Source organism: Chanos chanos, chromosome 2 (genome assembly GCF_902362185.1).
Source record: "Chanos chanos chromosome 2, fChaCha1.1, whole genome shotgun sequence".
Taxonomy (NCBI): Eukaryota; Metazoa; Chordata; class Actinopteri; order Gonorynchiformes; family Chanidae; genus Chanos; species Chanos chanos.
In genome coordinates this window covers 50,133,587-50,150,842 of record NC_044496.1, presented here as the reverse complement: position 1 = coordinate 50,150,842, position 17,256 = coordinate 50,133,587, and the positions used below count along the sequence as shown (strand labels likewise).

Genomic DNA, 17,256 nt, shown 5'->3' with positions numbered 1-17,256 from the left:
CAAAATCTCTTCATATGAAAGAATAAAAACCGGAACAGTAACAGCTCATATCATACAAGCACAACTTCCTTAATATATAATGACATAATATTTATATAGTATTTTGTGCTATGAAATGTATGTTATGAACGTATTTAAGCTCACAGGTCACGCAAAACATCTCTACTACATAAAGTTCAAAACATCCAGTATTGCTGAGCTCCACAAATTATCAAAACACTGATTTGTGCTTTTGGGCAACAAACTGCCACAGATACTTAGGATATTTAGGATGTACCATATCAGAAACAAAATCTCTTAAATAAAACACAAAGTGTTTCAGAGGTTTAAGAATAATATAAAAAATATTTACAAACACTGATTAACAACACTAAATAAAACAGTTCTTCTCTAGGAATGCTCCACACACAGGCCAGGACCAGGACAGAGGAGATGGCCTGCTCTTCTGGTGGAAGAATCAACTTCAGAACCGTACTGGGGCACCCACTGTGGAGTACATCTCACATTATTCCTTTCTTTCCATTTCAGTTCGCCTGCCCTGTATCACTGTCATCCTTCCACTTGGCTGCTTTTAGTAGATTTCTTTTTCTGTGGGGACAAAAGATCACATCAGCACTTTGCATATTTCTCTTATCCAAGAGCCGACCCAGAGAGCGGAAAGCCAACAAAAGAGCGCTCTGGAACGGGACAGGGCAAGACTCAGCTTTCTAAATGAATCCATCCACACGCCAGTCACTTCAGTAAAACCAGTAAAACCTCTGGCTAATTTGTTCACTTAGGGCTGTACTACCTTTTTTGGGGCTTCCTCTTCAGGGGTAGGAGTTGGCACGGCAGGAGTTTCAGTAATCTTCTCTTCATTCTGATCTTTTTCTTTTTTCTTCTCTGTGATTAAAAAAACAGAAAGAAATGTTTACAAAAGGGGATACAAAGAGGATATGAAACTACAGTTTATCTCTGATGGTTTTCTTAAAATGTTATGAAACCTCATTGGTCTTAAATTCAATCTGTTACTCACTTTTCTTCTTCTGACTGGTGGGGGTGGTTGTCATGGCAACTTCTTCAACAGACAACGTCTCCTCCAGTTGTGTTGATGAGTTAACTGTATCTCCTTCTGTGTCTTCTGTGTTATTTACTTTCTTTTCTTTGTTTTTCTTGCCTTTCTTTATCTTTTTGGGCTCTGATGCATTTTCCTCCGGTTTTGATACATCTTTGTTATTTTCATCTTGGGCAAGTGGTGTAACTGAATCAACAGCACCTACTTCCATTTCCTCATTTGCCTTGTTTTTTCCCTTGGCTTTTTTGTCTTTCTTGGCCTTTTTGGGCTCTGGTACATTTGTATTACTTTCATCTTGGACCAATGGCAAAGGTGAGGAAACAACGCATTCTATTCTCTCATCTGCCTCCTTCGCTTTATCTTTCTTGTGTTTCTTTGCTTTCTTGGGCTCTGGTGCATCTGTCTCAGTTTTAGAACTATCTGTGCCTTCTTCCTCTGGAGCTTTTCTTTTATTGGCTGACTTGTTGTCTTTGTGTTTGGGAGGGGCGGGGCTAGAGCCTTCTTCTGGCATGGTGTTTAGGCTGGCAGAGACCAAGGTGCTTCCCTCCTTGGTCTTAGATTTGCTGCTTTTTGATAAGGACTTGTGGGTGTCTTTTATCGACAGAGGTTCTGTACCATCCTCTGTGGTCTCCGTGGTTTTAGGTAGATTTAAATTTCCTTCGTTTTCAGTTGTTCTTCTCTTGGATGATTTTTTGCCGTCCTGTTTAAGAGCGGCAGATAGGGCCTCCTCCTCTGAAATGGCATTCACACTGGTTGGGACAAGTTCGCCCTCCGCTGCGGCTTTAACTTTGCTTTTCTTTTCTGAGGGTTTCGGGGTGTCCGAGTGGGATGATACGGACTCATTTGCGCTTTCCTCTTGCTTGGGTACATTTTTACTTTCTGCATCTTTTCTTTTCTTAGATGACTTTTTGCCCTCCTTTAGAGGAGTAACAGGAGTAGAGCATTCCTCTGATGGGGTAAACACAGCGGCTGAAGGAAGGACCTCCCCTTCCTTCAAAGGACTCTCTGCTGTATCCGAACATTCAGCAGAGACTTTGCTTTCAGTTTTTTTGGATGGAGTCTGGGTCTGATCAGAGGGGCCGCTGACGGCCTTATCGTTCTTTTTGGACATGCTCTTGGCCGTGCTAGAGGAAGCCTTGGGGAGTGCAGGATCTGAAAGGGTGTTAGCAATTTTAGTCTCGCTCTTTTTTGAAGGAGTCTTGGCCTTGTCTGTCTCTGCGGAGCTACTCTCAGCTTTGCCTTTCTTCAATGAGGTCTCACTGGCATCGGGCTCTGAATGGCCGTTGATAGCTTCACCCTTCTTAGAAGGCGATCCAGTCGGCTCGGGATCCGAGAGGCTTTTGGAAACCTTGGACTTGCCCTTCTTTGAGGAGTTCTTTGTTTGATCTGTTTCTGGCAGGCTGTCATCAGTCTTGGATTTGTCAGTTTTACTCTTCTTGGGAGGTGTTCTGGTTTGATCAGTTTCTGACTTAGTGTTGTCCTTTTCAGAGATGGTTGTAGCTTCATCAGAGCCTGAGATGCTGTGAGAAACTTTAGGTTTGCTCTTCTTAGGGGTTGTCTTGGTTGAGGAGGGTTCAGAGCTGGCATGAGGAGTTTGGCTATTCTTAGACGGGCTCTTCGGTTTCGCATTTTTCTCCTTCTCTTTTGTTTTTGCCTGCTTTGTTGACTTAGTCTGTTTTGCTTTCTTTTCCTTTTTAGCAGCCTTAGGGACAGTATCACTCGGGACACTGGAACTCACCAGTTCATCCACGCTCCTAATATCAGCCTCTTTTAAAACAGGATAACAACACGATCACAACAGTAACAGTCCCTCATATAAAATAGCGTAGTATTTGCATATAACCTACGCACATACTCCTGTATATTTTAAATCATCTCTAGATTACTTATAATACTTAGTACAATGTAAATGCTGCGTACATAGTTGTTTTGCTGTATTACATAGGAAATAATGACAAGAAAAAAAAAAGTCTGTACATGTTCAGTACAGACGCAAATCATCGTAGGCCTAACTATATAGTATACGTGAGCAACAACGTAACATTTTCTTTCTTTCTTTCAACACTTGATCTTAAAGAGAAATCCATAGAAATAAAACACAGAAACAGAGGGTACATACAACACAAGTAGCGAACGAACGAGACACGAGGTGAACAATGTTCAAACAACGAGCGCTGGAGAGAGACTGAGGATCTGTGAAATGGCGGGAGGCTACAGCAGGGTATGCCCGCACATCAATTCATTCGCGTGGAGTCAGCGTAGTGCTTGGCGCGCAGCAAATTCAACTTTTGCTCTTTAGAACCATCTATCCCCCCCCCCCCAAATACTTTCGGTCCACGGTTGGTTGAATCAGCGGATACGGAACCCGCGGATGCAGAGAGCCGAGCTCATCTTTTCAGTCTAAAATAATGTGACTCTTTGTACCTGTTTCGCAAAGTAACAAGTACTGAGCGTAATCATAGATATATAACTCATTGGAAATACCACATTTTTGAAAAATGAAACATTCTTTTTCCTTGTCCACCACTTGTCTATGGCCCTCACCTGTTAGTTGAAGAGCCAACTTCTTCCATTTCTCCACATCCAGACTGCTGTCGGAGTCCGAGTCCGAGTCGACTCCTGCGGACAGAGGAGGTGCAGGAGCTGGGCACTCACTCTTAGCCTCAGACGATGACGATGACTTGCTCTTTTTCCTACTCTTCTCAGACTTCGCCTTACTTTTCTCCTGTCTTTTCCTTTTCGCAGATGGCACAGAGGTCTTGTAAAGAAAGGAGTTTGAACATATTTAGATCCTAACAACAACAACAACAACAACAACTTAGAGGATTTGATGAAAAAGAATACTTGTGAGTAAATCGGAATGTTAAGGAAAAGTCTAATACCTGTGAATTCTTTTTCAGCACAGTGCTGCTGTTACTGTCTGTCACATTTGATCCTGTTGGTTTAATCACAGAGCATATACATGCAAAGAAGTAATTATTAATGCGATTCAACTAAGCATCACTTTGAAACAGGCTGAAAAACACACACGCATACACACACACACACACACACACAAAAAACAAAACAAAACACAAAACATATACCTGTAGGGGGTGCTGAGTGGCTGCAGTTTCTCTCTATTTTAGACTTGGCTTTTCTCTTTACAGGAGCTTTCTTTGTGTTTAATGTTGTCTTACTTTCATCAACCATTTTCTGTCCTTTCACTGCTTTTGTTGCCTTCTCTTTTTCTGAGGTTACAAGTGTGACTTTCTGTGGTGATGTTAGTTTCTGCATTATGAAGAACAGGAAGGCAAAACACCTGAATAAGTGTACAAATATAACTACCGGATATCCTACACGGTATCCTGAAAATTATTTCCTGCAAGTACTAGTGTTTATCTACATTTACATTTATGCCTCTAGCAGATGCATTTATCCCAAGTGACTTCCCAGACCTGATGGAATTTTACTGTTATACTAATAACCATGCCACTACTATACTATGCTGTTACATAAACAAACAAGAGAATGTTCTGGCAGCAGGGTGGCCAGCCTTCACTCAATAACCCAAAACTCAACAATTTATAGACAGATAAAAGTATCTGCTGTGGCGTCAGCTCCATCACCTCCTATGTTCACCTATTGCTGTGGAGAAACCTCTTCATTTTCATCACTACTGTCTGTGTCTGAACTGGCTGCATCCTTTGGTACTGTAGGACTCTTGAGCATAGGCACTGCCTGGCCTAAGTTCCCTGCACCCCCAGCAGTTACAACACACAAGGACAAGACATAACATAAGACTCTGACAATGGATTGGTGTGTTGAACAGATGCTGTTCTACTGATAGAATCAACAGATTTTCCGTTGATTGACAGGTTGATGAGTTCTGTCCCTAAAGAGAGGACAAAAGCTTTACATACCTAATGCAGGCGGCGTATCTCCTTCATCAGAGCTGATTACGGAATCGGGTGTTGTGGTACATTTCACTGTGCTTTTTCCATGTTTACTATTCTTCTTTTTAATCACCATACTAAAGCAACAAAATAAACAAAAAACGTATTTTGTTACACGGGTGTCTTTTACCGAATGAATATTGCGTGTTCATTTAAGTTTATTCATGTAGAAGACGCTTTTATCCAAGGCGAGGTCCAAGTGATTCAGAACACAATTCAAGCACGTAGCCCTTAAGGAGCTGGCTGGGGTATAAACGGACGAGGCTAAGAGAATTTAGTGATTGACCAGATGAACTAACATTACTAACGGACAGTGGCTACAAAAGCGCGAGGGAAGAAGCAGTGCTAATAATTGGGATACTATGAACAATAATCATTAAAACCACTGCAGCAGAACTGCACAGAAATGTCACACTTACTCAGCCCATGTCTTGTAGATGTCATTTAATGTCAGTGAAGAGGTTTCCGTCTTTACCTGGAAAAACGATCAAGTGACAGAAACTCTACACACCCATGACAACACAGTTATGAGTAGACAGTCCTGAATGCAAATATGGAAGTCAGGTAAATTATTTCCTGCAACTTCGCACTAATCACAGTGCACGCGACTAGTAACATGGACCTTCTCACAAGCTTAGCAAATGCAACTTTAGCAACTGTTGCGTAACATCTTATGTACCACTCTGATCCGAATTAAAAACAACATTCATTGCATCTTAGTTTATGTTAAGTGAAAATAGCGGCAAGTTTGAAACCTTAGGAGCATGTTTTTTGAGCACGTTGGCAGCCTTCTCGTAGCCATTCTCTTTCAAATGCTGATATATTAAATGAATCAACTCATGATTTGCGACGTGGTCGTCCTTCGATGACATGATTATCAAAAACGGTAAAATCCGTAAACAGGTAATTGTTGAACTTTTAAGAAACTCTGTAACAACTGTGCATTGCTACTGCTTCAAACACGTACTTTCCCTTTCAACTTTCAACTTTGGATTTGTTTCCGCTCGTAGTGCACTTCGGGTAGTGTAGTACTGAGGTCTTCTTGGCATTTGATTTTGAGTGATACGATTGTGTGTCACAGAAGTCCAGCACGTACTTTATTCGATCTAATCCAAACAATCAACCTTCTACAATGTGACACGTACAGTTTAATTACACATTCTACATATTTGCATTTTAATACCAATATACTTCTCAATACTAGGATGCACCATGTGCATAAATTGTACTCTGTACTTTGCTGTTGTAATGTTCCTTTTCAAGCGTTTCTGGACCATCTGTGAGTCATCATGTCTTTGGCAGAAAGAAGTTGTAGTTTGACAGATGATGAAGATGCTTTGGCTGCACGTTATATATGCCGTTTGACTTGGCATGAAGTTTTTGGGGGAAACAACATAGAAACTCAGGACCACCCAATTTTCCCTAACACAATGGCCCATTGTCTCTCGGCATCGTCATTTAGCCTACGTTTTGTGTCTAAATAAGGCAGAATTTGAATCTAAAGTCTATTATAATGAGATATGCTCCTTCACTAGATGTTTAAAAGTTGGTGGTTTTTCATTTCCAAAACATTATGTACTTTATTTTGATAAATCTACATTTACAATCTACAACCAAGCACATTGCCATTAAAGGGTAATTTACTCCTCTGACATGTATTTGATGTCCAAAGAATGAAGGACGGTGATAACTATTCCAGAATTTGATGTCGAACTAAAATAGAAGCTGATCTGTTGTAAATAGCTAAAGGGAAGTCTTAGAAACAGATTTGCTGTGTGGTGTCCTTGCATGCTGAAGTGCCTCAAAAATCAACCAATGGCATTAGAAAGGGCTTTGTAGAAAAAACAAATTTTATCCAAAAAGTTACAAATCAAACTGTTGGAGCCATCTGCAAGAGTATTATGTTAATAAAAGATTAAGACAGTTTTGTTACCTCATTTGAAACATCGCCATCTACTGGTTACCTGTAGAAAACATGTCACCTGTACTGTAATAGGTTAAACACACACCACCTGCATACATACCAAAAGTGCAAGTCATGATGGTTCATTTTGGGCTGGTTGGGATGTTTTAGCAGTTTCGTGTGGTAGCAAGAAGTGGCAATGGACTATGCAGAAACTGCAGATGAGGCTGATCCACCAACCTCATGACAAGCACAGGCACAACAGAAACTGGAGAAATATGGAGGAAACATTTAAAAATAGATCATCCTTCCTTCCTTTCACCTGAGCTATTGGGTAAAGTCATGTTTCTCCAGTGGTCTAAAAATGTAAGTGTCAGCGTGTACGTGAATATAACATAAAGGAAAATATCGCCCTGAAGGCGGTGTGGGTGTAAACCACAGCGAAAGAGCTCTAACACAAATAAAACAGGCATATCAAAACCTTTTTAAAACCTGTCAGAGTGGTTGAGTCTATTGGGAACAGGTGTGTTTAGATTAGGGTTTTGACTGTGGGAGTTTGGAGTTTGGGGTTGGAGAGAGACACTAACAAACAGAGGGTTAAGAGCATACTGACTGAAATGCAATCTGAAGACTGGTGGCAGAGGTGGAAATATGCCTTCGCCAGGTCAGCTGAGGAAGAGAGCATCGGGTTCCCAGGGGGTCAGTGGGAGCAAAAACGCTGAAAGGGCTTCATTCATAGGGACGAGAGGGAAAACAAGAATGTCTTCCAATCTTAACACCAAATTTAACAGACGGATAAAATGAATTAAGCTTTATTGCTTTAGAACTACGTGAACAGAATCACAGACAGAAAGGTAAACGTGGAGACATGTTCCGACAACTTGCCCCGACTAACTCTGTGGGCGATGTCTCTGGCTTTCAGTTGGACTGGTGAGACAATTCAATGGATTCGCATTTCAGTTTCTGCTACTGAATTCTTTGTATAGGAGATTGTAACGTATCATTTATAGAGGGTTATACCACATTAATTAATATTCATGAGTAGGCTAGTGATTACAAAAACCTAGAAAAGCCTACTAAGTGGAGAGTTCTCAAAAACAACAAAAAAGTGCTTTCTTCAAATCATTCTCCAAGAAAAAAACAAAGGTTTTTGACAATGTCTAAACCCACACAGCCTATTTTTGAGTGAGTGTCTGGTTTGATTATGTCTCTGAAATAGACACAGTGTCTATGACTGGTTAAGCAGGCCCACTCTATGAGTGTGTAGTGACCAAGACCCTGCCTGAGCTGTTTGTTCAGGTTACACTCATAAACGGTAGTCTGTTTCCTCAGGAAGTAAAACCTACCCTGCATTCCTCAAGACCAGCCCTACAGACCCCCACTCCTAACCCTTCCCTTTCCCAATGGGCCACTGCTCTCTTCCTCTAATTAACTTCAACAGTTCCTAATATTTATTTTCAGTGTGATCTCTGAGGTGTCACTAGTCCCCCAGGTTGTCGCTCACATATCTTAGAAATATGAGTAGACAGAGAGAGAAAGAACAGGCCTAGAGACTTTGAAGACGTAAAAGGACTCCTTTTGAAAGCGCAGAATGTGGATTTTGAAAGCGGATACGACAAAAAAAAAAAAAAAAATCTTTTTCATTATCAAACATCCCATGATCTCGGAGACTCACCTTATCAGTGCTCCCTGAATTGACCATGTTACTGAACTTGATCATGCAGAAGCAGTCAAGAGGCCAGAACTCCCAAAAACTCAGACGTATTAGATTCGGACGAATTCCTTAACATTTCATCTTCAGTCAGTCCTTTCCTCATTTTCGAAAGTGCACAAGACATTAAGAACCCTTACATTCTTGTTTATCATTGCTCTAAACATAAATGAGCAAATGAAAATAACGTATAAATTCTCTAATAAAAAAAAAAGGGAGAGAGGAGAAATCTCACTATGGAGAAAAAGGGAAAAGAAAGGAGGAAAATAAAGATGAAAAATGAGAGAAAGAGGGAAAAATGGAGAACTTTACTGGAAATCTTGGGTTGATTAGAAAAAGGGGGTAGTGTTTGCAGCGTAGGCACTGGTGTTCAATAACCGTGCATCTCACCTCGCCAAGCGCAACATCTGGTCCAGGCACTGCTCCCCACACTATTGGCCTCTCATCTAATTATTTCCTTTCATGTCGGCTCAGGGAGGGAAAACCTTGAAAACTGGGTATGTAGAGACCTGGGCACAAAAGAGCGTGTGTTAAGTACAAAAAAATGAAATGACTCTTTCTGTCGAGGCCAGCTCTTGCTCAGCCATTTCATTTTGCCCTGAAATTATGAAGCAATCACAAATACCATCTTTCATATGTTACATTTTAAGATGATTGAGAAGAATGTTGAAAAGGTCAGCTCTGCTCTTATAAACCTATCATATGTTTGGTTGCTGTAGTGTTGTCTGTATGGTTCTGAGTGTAGCTAAAGACACAGTTATTTCACAGTGTGAGAGGTTCTTTGTTCCCCATTTACTAGTTAATCTGTGATGAAACTGAGCCTGTTAACATTATTCAATATAAGTTTTGTGGAGACTGGCAGGAACCTGAAAACACTTAAGTGACTTAAATGGATTTGAGAGTTGAAAAAGACCTGGCCTCTGACTCTTAATAGCCTAATACCCTGCATCAGCTGCTCAAAGCTTAGAGATTAACAGTTAAACAAGCTCAAATGAAAAAGTACCAAGTTTACTGTTTATGGGATTCTGTAAAAAGCTAAAACTCCTGTAATTAGATATGTCAACCCATTACCCCTTCTTGATTTCTCAGTTAATGAAGAATCAGATCTCTTCTTTGATATTTTATGACACTATGTCAAATGTGCAATTGGTGGTATTGTTCTTTCGCTGACACGAGAGTGCAGAAGATAAGCAGACACATCTGTGTTCATAAGGGGCCATTTGAACTCTGCTATTAAGTTAAAGTTCCTATGGAATTAATCACAACCAGTGAGTGTGCTTGTGGCGGAACAGAATTTGGCTACCCTAAGAAAAACGCCAGCTTTCTTTCTTTCTTTTTTTTTTTTTAAACATGGAGCCGTTGTTTATAGTGATATATTTGAACGTGTTTTATTTTTCTATAGTGCAGAAGTGGTATTCTGGTTCCTGGCATTCTGGTTCCTGGCATTCTGGTAATTACTATCTGATAAACACACAACTTTGGATCCCACTATGAAAACGGATGTTAGTGTAAAGGGTTAGCATGTCCAAAAAGGATTTTAAGATAAACACAAAGAGATATTATATTTAACATATTTAGCAAGACTCATTATATTTAGTAATGCTGCAGAAGCTGCTTCTAATCGGGGTATGTAGCAAAAAGTATTTGTTGTTCTTTCTATCCTTACATAGACATTTCAGAACATTTTTTTTTTTATTTTATGGTCAGGTCTGTGTCTAATTTGTCTTCAGCAGTATAAAATGTCAAATGTTCTGCTGCTGTATGTCTTTAAGGGAGGGGGGATCCAAGCTTCTAGCTGAGTTTGCTGTTTTCAGATGATACACGGTACACATTTGCTGAAACACTTAAACAGTTTAAAAGACAAGGAGCATGTTAATGATTCAGCACAGCTTAATTTCTGTATGCGTTGGTTCTTAAGCATTCTACACACACACACACACACACACACACACACACACACACACACACACACACTTTGATTAAGCTTTAGGAAGTGTTCCTTGCGGATGTCTGAGTAATAAACTCCCTCTGTTACTGGTGTGTGTCTGTCTGCGGAGGAGCTGTTATCCTCCAGCCGGCCTTCCAGGAAAATCACAAATAAACTGGAAAAGGTAAACCTCAGGAAAAGTTTTGCTCTCTTAGTCCCTGCATACAACTCCACCCCCCAGCCCTCGACTGACCCGCGTGAAACTCACCTTATGAGAACTCACATTATTCACAGTGTTGTGTCTGTACTTGTCATGCTATCTGTACTTTTTTCCTTTTTTCTTATACTGAACATTTTAAAATCGTGTATAGAATTGCTATTTCTTTTGCGAAAAATGTTTTCTTTTATATTTTTGATTCAAATGTACGAAGAGTGTTTAATCCTTTTTCTTCCTCATAAAAATGACTCAACACAGTGCCTAATTGATAAGGATTACAGAACATCGGATGCTAACTTGCTCTTATTTTTATAGTTCATCCGCCAAAGACTGTATAGAGCAGAGAATACAAGCTTGCAAAATCAACATACAGAGAGGTATACAAATCTTTCAAGCTTTTTACAGTAATCTAAATAGAGACCCAACAGGTATGGTAATTGTGTATTATAAGTGCTCCACGTGTTTTAGTTCAGATACTATCAGGCAAGGCTTGTGTGGGCTGCATAAAATGTTTGCATGGTGAATCAAAGCTTGGTCTCTACCGTTCAACGTTGACACACAGATATAGTAACAACAATTTGAGTCCAATGAAAGGCTCTTGTGTAGCAGGTAGACTGTAGAACAGTATCCCTGTTGATGTCTACAGAAGGTCCAGGGCCCCCAAAAACCCCTAAATGTATGGGAGTTTTTTATGGCAGGAATCCTTGGGGGTTCTAGGTTTAGTTTATAAATTCATAGAACATTTTATGACTGAACAAATGTAAATCCTGAAAAGTAGCCTACTGACTGATGGTTTCAATTTAAACATCTCATAAAGATTACTTTCAGACGTTGTCCATGTCGAACATCAAAAGGGTTTACAAGGCTTTTGGGGGAAATTAGCTGGAAACAGTTTGTTCAAAATTAACCATTCACTTTAAAAGAACGAGGGTAAAAACGCTTTTAAGACTGTGAAAGGCATGAAATAAATCAATATGGTAATACACTTCAGTTACAGTTTTGAGAGTAATTATGTAAACTGTAAAATGTCAGTTAAAAGAATAACAGTTATTACTCGATTTCACTGGCAACTATCGGAAACGGTGTGGCCAGTTCTAACTTCATTCACTGAACTGGGATGCTTGTTCGGGCGGGGTTAGAACGACCCCTGACTGCAAAGAGAGGTTTTAGGGGGAGTTTTTGAAATCGCACAGAGTAGTCTGCCAAGATGTTGGGAGAAGGCAATACCAGGAAGACGACGGAAAACTTTGGACGAAGAAATATTAAACGTGGACTTCATAAAGCTTTGTTGTAAAACGATACTAGTAGATGATACCTACCTCGTTTATTAGTCTACAGATTATAGACTTTTGTGCTTTTAATGTAAGAGTAGTAACATAGTTGTCATGGCAGTATCTACTTTGACCGGGTTTTCCGTAGTGAGTTTGCTCAGTTTGGGCTATCTTTCCTGGGACTGGATGAGCCCCAACCAGGTCGAAAACGAATCTTTGCCGCACACCAGGGATCCATCGATGCTTAATCATCGTCCTCCGCATATCATTTTTATTATGACGGATGATCAAGGTTTTAACGATATAGGTTATCACAACCCCGACATCCGCACTCCGACGTTAGATAAGTTAGCCGCAGATGGTGTAAAGCTTGAGAATTATTATATCCAGCCCATCTGCACGCCGTCGCGGAGTCAGCTGATCACCGGAAGGTAAATACGTAGGATCCTCCATGCATAACTGATTGCGTGATAAATCCGTTTGAGAACAAGTACTAGCTTATTCAAGAACAACCTTTGCAACGAACGTATTGGTACATTATTCATACCTTATTAGTACATTGTTTATGGTTAATTAAATCAATTGGCAAAAAATCCATCAAAAATGTACCTCACTGGAGCATCTTCACCTGTCAACTGTTTTGTAATCTGTTTTTAACAATCATATGTATTTTATTTCTTGACAGGTACCAGATTCACACCGGCCTCCAGCACTCCATCATTAGGCCGCGACAGCCCAGTTGCCTGCCTTTTGACCAGGTGACCCTGCCGCAGAAACTACAGGAGTATGGCTACCTCACACACATGGTAGGCAAGTGGCACCTTGGCTTTTACAAGAGGGAGTGCCTGCCCACTCACCGGGGTTTCCATTCCTACTTTGGCTCCCTGACGGGAAGCGTGGACTACTACACCTACGACTCATGTGATGGTCCAGGAGTCTGTGGCTATGACCTTCACGAAGGAGAAAGGGTGGCTTGGGGCCAGGGTGGCAAATACTCCACTCACCTTTACACCCAAAGGGTACGAAAAATCCTGGCCTCCCATGACCCTGCCGGCAGGCCACTCTTCATCTTTCTGTCCTTTCAGGCGGTACACACCCCCCTCCAGTCTCCGCGTGAGTATATATACCCGTACCGTGGCATGGGTAACGTGGCAAGACGTAAGTACTCTGGCATGGTGACGGCGGTGGATGAGGCGGTGAGGAATGTCACCTATGCTCTCCGCAAATACGGGTACTACCAGAACAGTGTCATCGTTTTCTCCACAGATAACGGTGGCCAGCCTCTGTCCGGGGGGAGCAACTGGCCCCTGAGAGGGAGGAAAGGCACTTACTGGGAAGGGGGGATCCGTGGAGTAGGGTTTGTGCACAGCCCTCTCCTCAGACGCAGAAAGAGGGTTAGTAGAGCACTGGTACACATCACAGACTGGTACCCGACACTGGTGGGACTAGCAGGTGGTAATGTGTCTGAGATCGATGGATTGGACGGCTATGATGTGTGGGGTGCTATTAGTGAAGGCAAAGAGTCTCCACGGCTGGAGATCCTCCATAACATCGACCCCCTCTATAACCCCGCACGTCATGGGTCCCTGCACAACGGCTTTGGCATCTGGGACACGTCTGTCCAGGCTTCTGTGCGTGTAGGTGACTGGAAACTTTTAACTGGAGACCCTGGTTACGGAGACTGGTCCCCTCCACAGATGTTGGGAAATTTCCCAGGTGGATGGTGGAACCTGGAGCGTCACGCAGAACCTCGGAAATCTATGTGGCTCTTCAACATCACAGCCGACCCATACGAACGCTATGACCTGTCGGAGCGGAGGCCTGACGTTGTGAAGGAACTTCTGGCGAGGCTGGTGTTCTACAACCGTACTTCCGTCCCCGTGCGATACCCCTCAGAGGACCCCAGGGCTGACCCCAGTCTGAATGGTGGAGCGTGGGGGCCCTGGGCTGGGGATGAAGAAGAGGAGAACTGGAATGGGGTTTCCCACAAAAAGAACAAGAAGAAGAGGAGGAAGAAAAAGAAATCTAAACTCAGTAAAATGAGGTCCTTTTTCAGGAAGCTAAACACACGGATTATGTCAAACAGAATATAACTGTGCCATGAGGGCAGCGAACAGACTCCCTGTAATTTGGGACATTTTAATGAACGTTGTTTTTACGAATCATTAACAGAAACAATTTGCCAATGGATTTTACTCCTCAATACACTTTGAGGTAAAATCCTTTAGAGTAACCACTAGGTGAACAGTACAGTAGTCTATTTTAATAAAGAACAAACACAGCAGGGTTAGCTGAGATATTTAACTTTTCACTCATTTACAACCCAACTTTATTTTGGTATTTCAACTCTGTTATTTTATTCTTTTTTCATAGCACAGTGTCAGAGCAATTGTACTCCAAGTTTTAGAGGTGATGAAAGAAAGAAAGAAAGAGAGAAAGACACAAAGAAAGAGAGAAAGAATAAAGAAAGTGCAGCCCTGGTTCCATATTACATTATTTCTGATATCAGGATGTACAAAAGTCGACATAAAGGAAACATTGCTCTCTGCTGGCTGTGCGTTGTCTCAGACAGTGACTTCAGAGACTCGGAGGAAAGCCGTGTGTTGTTTAGTCTGGTCAAAAGGCTGACTCACTGCTCTAAATCTGTCTTCTGGTGTGACAGGGAACTTTTCATACTTTTTCTGACAGTTGATCAATAATTTATGTGTCATGAGAAATCAGCTGAGTTCTGGATGTAAAATGTGAATAAAAAAAAAAGAATAAATAGAGGGAAGAGACACATCATGCCATCAGAGGTGAACTACTACAGAGAGATATCACGTTTGACACTCTGACTGAGACCACAGGAGAGGAAGTAGTTCTTCAGTGTGTCTGTCATTTGATGGAAGTGTTTTTGGGCTGTTAATAATATTTCCAAATACCTTACATGGTTACATCATTGTTTTTATTCTTTATTCATTTTTCTTTATCTCAGGTCACTGATGAACCATGTTCACTTCAAACACAATAAAGTACATATGTCTTCATGTTAGATGACTGGGTTTTCATTTAGTCCTTTCTCTGAAACTTTTCAATTATAATAAGATTTAAATGGAGTACATGACCTTGAATTTCTCACTCAGTGTTTGCAATTATGTAATGAGTAGAGAGAGTGAAAACATATGAGAGAAGATACAATAAATGAGATAAAATTACATTATTGTTCATAATATTTACCTCTTGCATTATGAGTTACTGTATTATGCATGATGAATCTCTGGGAAATTTGGAAAAAAAAAGTCTCTTTCATTTTAGGACATGGTAGCCATCCACAATGCTTTAAGGCATTTCACAGTCAGTGTATGGTATAGTCAACTATTTCCTCAATCTATTGAATATCGTCTGGAACTAGGGAAGAATATAAAAAAATATGAGCTGGCATTGAAGCACAAAAGGAATTTTATGGAAGTTTATGGAAGTCACAGAGAGTATCCTTCCCAAAACCAGATGCCAGATTATTGTTGATGACGTCACTTTGATCATTTCCAGCACAGAGAGGACTGACTCAGGGAAATACTATTACACTTGTGTGAGTCAGTCTGGCAGAGAGGAGACTCTTTGCAGACTGTAGACCAGACTGATCCCCTTTTAGGGACCATCTACTGTTGAGCTGCTGTTTGAAAACGCAGTCAGCTAAGTTAAGTGTCAGCTGAGACGACAGGCACCCACAGAGTCACAGGGTACTTAAAAAGACCAGTTGTATTTACTACTATCTACTGTCAGTACTGTCACTGACAGTATCTACTGTCATTTTTGCACCCAATACATCATCAGGAAACTATTCTCTTGCCTCAGTGAACTGCATGACAGCTCATGCACTTGAGACAAATGAGCAGTTTTCTATCATGATTTCACTAATGCTGCTTTGACATTATTCACTTCATTCATATTTTATTACTTAACAAGATCTCAGTTTATTGTTTTATCACTTTTACTGTTTCATCATATCACTGTTTAACTCATCACCACAGAATAGCACTGTCAGTTGTGATGACAAATAAACTACTCTTTGACCCTGATGTTGAGAAAGTAAAGTGGTTTTGATGTCAGGTCTTATAAAGGCCTGTGGGTTACAGCTTGCAGTGTCAGTAGAAGACTGAGAAGAGTGTGGGTGGAGCCCATCAGGACCATAGAGACTCTTGTGGAGATAATTACTTACATGATCTGCTCTCTGTCCCAGCAAAAATACATGTACATGTAACTATTCAAAAACATGTAGATGTAACACATTGAAACAGTGGCCATGGAAAATATATTAATTACCATCACCGTTTAATGTCCTCTGTGTTTCTTCTGCAGTAATCTGACTTCAGTCTGCGAATTATTAAGATGTTTTTTTTTTTTTCATACGCAATTGCTGTATTGTACATTCATGAACATGAGAGGACATGGTGAGAAGGGGACCAGGAGGTGTCACCACACTCTATAGATAGATAGACAGACAAATAGACACACAGGCAGATAGATCAATCACCACATCCTCTTTTTATGATGTCCATTTTGTGTGGCACTGTCTTTAATTGCCTGGTAACTTTTCTCTCACTGTAGGCTCACATTCATTGATTGATAACTACGTACATTCATTAATAATGAAAAGGTTACATTATCTGATAATTATACATTTGTCCACTTTATGACTTTAATCCAGGGACATAAACTGTATTACCAATTGTTTGGGTGGGCACGGAAGATATTGCTGTACCAACATGTTCTGTTCTGATTTTCTAAATTTAGGTCAGTGACAGAAAATACAAAATAAAATATCAAAACAGTTATATGAGAGATTACACTTAGTCCTAATCCTGTGCAAAAACTAAAATCATTGCGCAGTAGGCCTACTAATTACAGTGATATTAAAATCACAACGATGTAATCAGTAGCTTCAATTACATTAAGAACATTACTTTCACATAAGAAATTCCCAAAGAAAGTACAAGAATGAATGTGGGACATATAACCCACTTCACATTCTGACAGGAAGTCAGTATGCATAGTAACTGAGTTCCTCTTTCAAGTCATATGGTTTTTGCGACACATTTCTTTGTCCACAGGTCACCAGCTCTCTGTTCCAAAATAACTCGTCAAGACATTTCTATATTACAACAAATTTCATAAAGATTCATAGACAACTCTGGCACGTCTCACTTGAGAAAAAATGCAAATCATCTGCAGGCTTCTGATGATGCTCCTAGCAGCTTG

At 40.7% G+C, this 17,256-nt stretch overlaps 2 protein-coding genes across 2 annotated transcripts; one reads left to right on the top strand and one right to left on the bottom strand.

Moving 5' to 3' along the window:
* Positions 1-775: 775 nt before the first annotated feature.
* On the bottom strand, positions 776-5,861 carry tcof1 (treacle ribosome biogenesis factor 1). Its single transcript, XM_030765498.1, has 7 exons — positions 5,745-5,861; positions 5,409-5,464; positions 4,957-5,066; positions 3,937-3,989; positions 3,599-3,812; positions 1,016-2,821; positions 776-882 (listed from the first exon to the last, which is right to left on the bottom strand). The coding sequence occupies exons 1-7, from the start codon at positions 5,859-5,861 to the stop codon at positions 776-778; spliced, it is 2,463 nt and encodes an 820-aa protein (XP_030621358.1).
* Positions 5,862-12,132: 6,271 nt separating this feature from the next.
* Positions 12,133-14,111, top strand: arsia (arylsulfatase family, member Ia). Its single transcript, XM_030766531.1, has 2 exons — positions 12,133-12,449; positions 12,704-14,111. Exons 1-2 carry the CDS (start codon positions 12,133-12,135, stop codon positions 14,109-14,111), a joined length of 1,725 nt encoding a protein of 574 aa, XP_030622391.1.
* The last annotated feature ends 3,145 nt before the right edge of the window (positions 14,112-17,256 follow it).